The sequence below is a fragment of the Colias eurytheme genome, chromosome 7, assembly GCF_061535395.1.
Source record: "Colias eurytheme isolate Ceu_HAF_F1 chromosome 7, ilColEury1 Martin Lab GWU primary, whole genome shotgun sequence".
NCBI lineage: Eukaryota > Metazoa > Arthropoda > Insecta > Lepidoptera > Pieridae > Colias > Colias eurytheme.
In genome coordinates, this window is record NC_142986.1 from 1 (window position 1) to 6,814 (window position 6,814).

Here is a 6,814-nt window from a genome sequence, read left to right on the forward strand (position 1 = left end):
CCTAACCTAACCTAACCTAACCTAACCTAACCTAACCTAACCTACCTAACCTAACCTAACCTAACCTAACCTAACCTAACCCTAACCTAACCTAACCTAACCTAACCTAACCTAAACCTAACCTAACCTAACCTAACCTAACCTAAACCTAACCTAACCTAAACCTAACCTAACCTAACCTAACCTAACCTAACCTAACCTAACCTAACCTAACCTAACCTAACCTAACCTAACCTAACCTAACCTAACCTAACCTAACCTAACCTAACCTAAACCTAACCTAACCTAACCTAACCTAACCTAACCTAACCTAACCTAACCTAACCTAACCTAACCTAAACCTAACCTAACCTAACCTAACCTAACCTAACCTAACCTAACCCTAACCTAACCTAACCTAACCTAACCTAACCTAACCTAACCTAACCTAACCTAACCTAAACCTAACCTAACCTAACCTAACCTAACCTAACCTAACCTAACCTAACCTAACCTAACCTAACCTAACCTAACCTAACCTAACCTAACCTAACCTAACCTAACCTAACCTAACCTAACCTAACCTAACCTAACCTAACCTAACCTAACCTAACCCTAACCTAACCTAACCTAACCTAAACCTAACCTAACCTAACCTAACCTAACCTAACCTAACCTAACCTAACCTAACCTAACCTAAACCTAACCTAACCTAAACCTAACCTAACCTAACCTAACCTAACCTAACCTAACCTAACCTAACCTAACCTAACCTAACCTAACCTAACCTAACCTAACCTAACCTAACCTAACCTAACCTAACCTAACCTAACCTAACCTAACCTAACCTAACCTAACCTAACCTAACCTAACCTAACCTAACCTAACCTAACCTAACCTAACCTAACCTAACCTAACCTAACCTAACCGAGTCATTTGCCCGAACGCGGTCCGTAGACAGCGAAATCGCATCGCTCCTGAGTTTATTTTTTGCAAAAGTGGTATTTTTTCATCTTACACACTAGTGTAATATACCAGTGGATGCGCGCTTGGACAACAGATACGGACGCGAAAACGGTTTTAAAATCGAGTGAGCCTGTGAAAAGTTATTACCGAAAGAAATTTTTACTAAATTAACAAAAGTACGGCGTCGCTGGGAAGTCCCGATTTATATCGGGGACTTCGCGAACCGCAACTGTAGTGTTGTGGGTATTAGTGAAACGAGTGCCTGTGAAAATTTTGGGATTTTTTGGACCCATACATAAGGTAAAACAAACAATTTTCGGCAAGCCGGGCGGTGGCAATCCTCCCTAACTTAGTGCATGGTGAAACGATACAAGTGCAAATAGACGCGTCTTATCAAAATAAAGCCTGTGGTTTTTGTCCCGGGGAAATCGGTTGAAAATTGGCGAAGATAGACACCAAAGAGTGTTTTAACCTAAAAGTAGAAACTTTCTTCAGCCAAAACTATACTTTTCCTCCTTTCCCCCCCACTGTGTTTCCTACTTAAATTAGTGCTGGGATATTCCATACACCTTCCCGCACAAAGATAATAAATTATCTTAACTCCTCATAACGTTTTTTAAGAGAAAAATCTAAGTAGGTCACGAGTCAACAAAAACGAAAACAAGAAACACGTGGTGGCAAATGAATGTTTTCAATTTAATGTAATAGTCTGTATCTATTATCTATTAGTAAATTATTGTAAGTGTAGCTATATAATAGACCAGCTACATCATTTTTGGTGTAGCTGTTAGACTAAGGTTATTATATACTGAGTGCTTAGGGACCATATACCACACAACACAAATATATATATATTTATAATATTATTATTTATAATAATTTTATTAATAATATTATTATCTTTCATTCATTTATTTCTATTCATCATAAACAGGCGACTCCCCTATTGGGAGACCTGATAGTCTTAAGTAAAAATAATAATTATTAATTATTGACTTGAGTGGTTAGTACTGACTAGCTAGCTTTAGTAAGCTAGTGCTAGCTTAGTAGGTCGAACCGTACGATAATAATATCGTATAACTTATAGATTGACTTTTTAAACTGAACTATAGACTATAATACTTATTAGGTATTACTAATATCATATTAGTATTTGCTGCTCATTTTCATTTTTATTTTATTTTATTGTAATCACTGACAGGTGCCTCCCCTATTGGGAGACTGATTAAGTATAAGTATTGACTTTTTTATTGACTTGACTTTTTTATTGTTGATCAATTGTAATTATTACGGACGTATTAATATTAATATTTTATTAATATTTTAAATAGTGATAAGTTGACAATTTTTATCTTTCAGTGACCTATTAATATTTTATATTTTTATTTTATATTATATTTTTATATTATTATTTTATATCTTATATTTATATCTGTGATATTTATTTTAATTGTAATTATTGACAGGTATCTCCCCTATTGGGAGACCTAATAGTGTTAAGAATAAGTATTATTATTGACAGGGGTTTTTTTTTTTTTTTTCCCTAAGTCATCATGATCCACACTCCCCAGAGGCGTGCCAGTGACACGTTCACTATCTCCGAACCAGTGAAGAAGCCTGCAACACCTAAAAGTCGGACTGCAGAAGGGAAAGCCCTTCTGCTGAAAGGGAAAGCCCACCTGCGGGAGTCCCGAAATTTAAAGACTGATATAAAAGACGGGGTAATTACGGCGCTAGAAAGGATGTATGAAATAATAAAAGAGATTGAGTTTGAACTCACCAATGCCAGGGCTGGTAGTGGAGGGCGTAGTGGGGACCCTATACATCCCCCCCCGCCATCCGATGCTGGTCCCAGCGTAGTTGACGACGCATTGGTGAGAAATCTGGACCTAAGTGAAGGAATGAAAGAAAGTATGAAAGAGATGATGACAAGAATGGAAGATATGAGAGTAAGCATGCGGGAGAATGAAAATAAAATGGACAAATTGAGCTCGCTTTTGGAGGGCAACATGACTGTCGCCAAAACGGCGAGTTATGCGGGCGTTGTCTCGAAGGGAGTCATAGAGAAACTCCCCGAAGCAAGAGCCCTGCATTCGGTCATGGTGTCATCCAAAGACGAACAAGAGACGGGTGATGAGGTGTTAGAAATGATCAGAAAGACTGTGGATGCAAAGGACGGATGGGTGAAAGTAGAGAGGGTAAGAAAGGTGAAGAACAGGAAGGTGGTCGTCGGCTGTGCGAATGAGGAAGAAAGAATCAAGGTGAAGGAAAGGCTGAGAAAGAATGAGGGATTAGTAGTGGAAGATGTAAAAAATAAGAGCCCTCTACTAGTCTTCAGGGATGTAATGAAATGCGAAGTTGACGATTTCGTCACAGCATTCAGTAACCAAAATGCAAGCATCCTTGAGGGCCTGAAGGGGGAAGAGAGAAAGGTAGAAGTAGCGTACGTGATGAAAGCAAGGAACCACCTCCAGAACCACGTAGTGGCCAGGGTGAGTCCACAGGTATGGAAGAGATGCACGAGTGAAGGATACGCCCATATAGGGCTAAGTAGAGTGAAAGTGATGGATCAAAGTCCGTTAGTGCAGTGCTCGCGCTGTCTTGGGTACGGGCATACGAGACGAATGTGTAGGGAAGAGAAGGAACGATGCAGCCACTGCGCTGGTCCTCACATGAAGACCGAGTGCGACAAGTGGCTGCGGGGAGAAGTGCCTCAATGCATCAACTGCATAAAGGCTAAGAAAGGCAGCGCAGAGCACAGCGCCTTTGACAGAGAGTGTACGGAAAGAAAGAGGTGGGATGCTCTGGCCAGATCGGCGGTAGCGTATTGCTAAGGTTGCCCAAGGTGAGTCCTTCCAGTACCGAATGCTGCAGGCCAATCTCCAGCGGAGCCAAATCGCCACACGGGAGCTACTGCTCGAAGCCACCAAGCGTAAGGCATGCGTAGCATTGCTGCAAGAGCCCTACGTTGGTGGGGCGAAAAGTATGAGGACATACAATGGAGTGAGGATCTTCCAGAGCGAAGGGGAAGGGGGTGGAGCAGTAAAGGCGTGTATTGTAGTACTCGACGACACACTGGATGTCGAACTACATACACGCCTTAGCAGTAACAACATCGTTGTGGCCACTCTCAGAACCAAAGCCTGGGAGATGATTGTAGTGTCCTTCTACTTCGAGCCCGATAAACCAGTGGGGCTCTACCTGGACCATCTTAGGCGGATAGGGAGAGAGCTGGGTATCCATAGGATGGTCCTGGGAGGCGATGCGAACGCAAAAAGCCCGTGGTGGGGTGGCGAAGTGGAAGACTCGCGAGGAAGAGATGTGTCTGCTGTACTGGAAGAAATGGGAATGCACATACTCAACACCGGGGACATCCCTACGTTCGATACCATCAGAGGTGGGAAAAGGTACTCTAGCTACGTGGATGTGACAGCGTGCTCCGACGATCTGCTGAACCGAGTGGACAACTGGAGGGTTGAGGAGAGTCTCACGAGCTCGGACCACAACGGCATATCCTTCGGCATCAGACAACATAAATCCACAGGCACGAACATAATACGAACTACACGCATATTTAACACACACAAGGCAAACTGGACTCAGTTTCATGAGAAACTGACCCAGCTGATGTCGGACAGACAATTAACTATACAAGACATAGACACAATACACAGCACACAACAAATAGATGACGCAATAGACAGATACACTGAAGCAATCACACAGACATGCAGAGACACAATGCCGACCAAAAAACACACACAGAAATTCACCTTGTCGTGGTGGAATGATGAGCTCGCGCAGATGAAGAAGCAGGTGGCCACGAGGAGACGCAGGATCCGAAACGCAGCACCTGATCGCAGAGACCGCGTGGTTGGATTGTACCTGGAAGAAAGAGAGATGTATGAAAAGGCAGTGAAAGAAGCGCAAGAGAAGAGTTGGAAGGAGTTTTGCCGGAAACAGGATAGGGAGGGGGTCTGGGAGGGCATCTACAGGGTGCTTAATAGAGCCACAGGGAGAGAGGAGGATCTGCCCCTTTCGAGGGGCGGTGAGACCCTCGATGCCCGGAGCTCGGCAGAACTGTTGGCGGAGACCTTCTACCCCGAGGACCAGGAAAGTGGTGAAAGTGAGGGACATCGTCGGGTGCGCGGGTGTGCGGAGTCCTTGGACACCGAACCACCGGCGGGCCCGGATGACCCTCCTTTCATCATGGAGGAGTTGAAGAGAGCCGTAAGGTCCTTCAACCCCAAGAAGGCCCCCGGGGCGGATGGCCTCACGGCCGACATCTGTCAGCACGCTGTGGATTGTAACCCGGGATGGTTCCTTGCCTTGCTCAACAGATGCCTCTCTGCCGCCTACTTCCCCGCACAGTGGAAGTGGGCGACCGTGGTTATACTGCGAAAGCCGGGCAGGGAATCATATCGGGTACCGAAAGCCTATCGACCGATCGGCCTCTTACCTGTTCTCGGCAAAATCTTCGAAAAGATGCTGGTCGGCCGACTCAGGTTTTACCTGTTGCCCAAAATAAGCCCCCACCAGTATGGCTTTATGCCACAGAGGAGCACCGAGGACGCCCTCTATAGACTAGTGAACCACATCAGAAATATGAGGGAAGAGAAGAAGATTTCTGTTGTGGTATCGCTGGACATAGAGGGAGCCTTCGACAGCGCCTGGTGGCCAGCCATAAAGGTGCGGTTGGCTGAAGTTGGGTGCCCGGGGAACGTGAGGCGGGTGATCAGCAGCTACCTGAGTGAAAGGGGAGTGAAAGTTAGATATGCGGGCGTGGAAGTGAGTAGGGGGACCAGCAAGGGGTGCGTGCAGGGATCCATAGGTGGACCAATCCTGTGGAACCTCTTGCTGGACCCTCTGCTATGGATGTTAGAGGAGATGGGAGTATTCTGTCAGGCGTTCGCCGACGACATAGTGTTGGTCTTTGAGGGTGATACGGCCCTTGAAATAGAAGGAAAAGCGAACCGTGTCCTAAACGTAATACACGAATGGGGTAAAGACAACAAATTAAATTTTGCACCACACAAAACTTGTGCCCTCCTTTCGACGAGGAGGTTAAAATATGACGTGCCACGGCTCGCTATGGGGAGTGTGGAAATTAAATATTTTTCACATATAAAAATACTGGGCCTTACAATTGACAGCGGCCTTACTTTCAACGCCCACGTCGGGACGGTATGCCAAAAGGCAATCGCCCGGTATAAACTCTTGGCTAGGGCAGCCAGAGTTGGTTGGGGACTTAGCCCAGATATTATTAGAACTATTTATGTAGCAGTTATCGAACCGACTATTATGTATGCATCGGCAGCGTGGGCACCCACCGTGGAAAAGATGGGGGTCCAAAAAAGGCTGAACACCGTGCAACGGGGTTTTGCCCAAAAAATCTGCAGAGCATATCGGACCGTCTCCCTGAACTCAGCTATGCTGTTGGCTGGGATACTCCCCCTTGACCTCAGAATACTCGAAGTCTCGAGATTATATGAGATCAAGAAGGGGGTGTCGCACCCAGCGTTGGGAGACAGGGAGGTGGAAAGAATGGCTCCGGCGATTGAGGACCCACATCCGGCAGAGCAGGAAGGGCTGGGGTTCGGGCTGGTGGACGAGGACTCGTATTCCGACGTGGCTAATAGCCACGTACATAGGATCTACACGGACGGCAGCAAGATTGAGGGTCGAGTCGGAGCCGCCCTTTCCGTATGGGAGGGGGAGGCCGAGACGAAGGCCGTCAAGCTTGCTTTGCCGCCGTATTGCACCGTCTACCAGGCCGAACTCCTAGCGCTCCAAAGAGCAGTAATTAGAGCCTGCAAGAGTGGAGTGGCGAAAGTCGGCATCTTCAGCGACTCCAGATCGGCCCTCCAGG

General features: G+C 45.9%; 1 protein-coding gene across 1 annotated transcript; it reads left to right on the forward strand.

Moving 5' to 3' along the window:
• Positions 1 to 2,498: 2,498 nt before the first annotated feature.
• Positions 2,499 to 3,779, forward strand: LOC149906830 (uncharacterized). The gene has a single exon (XM_090103873.1). The coding sequence runs from the start codon at positions 2,499 to 2,501 to the stop codon at positions 3,777 to 3,779; it is 1,281 nt and encodes a 426-aa protein (XP_089959999.1).
• The last annotated feature ends 3,035 nt before the right edge of the window (positions 3,780 to 6,814 follow it).

What these genes read in the sequence shown, in the direction of transcription:
- LOC149906830 (XM_090103873.1), top strand. Translation starts at nt 2,499, where the DNA reads ATGATCCACACTCCCCAGAGGCGTGCCAGTGACACGTTCACTATCTCC.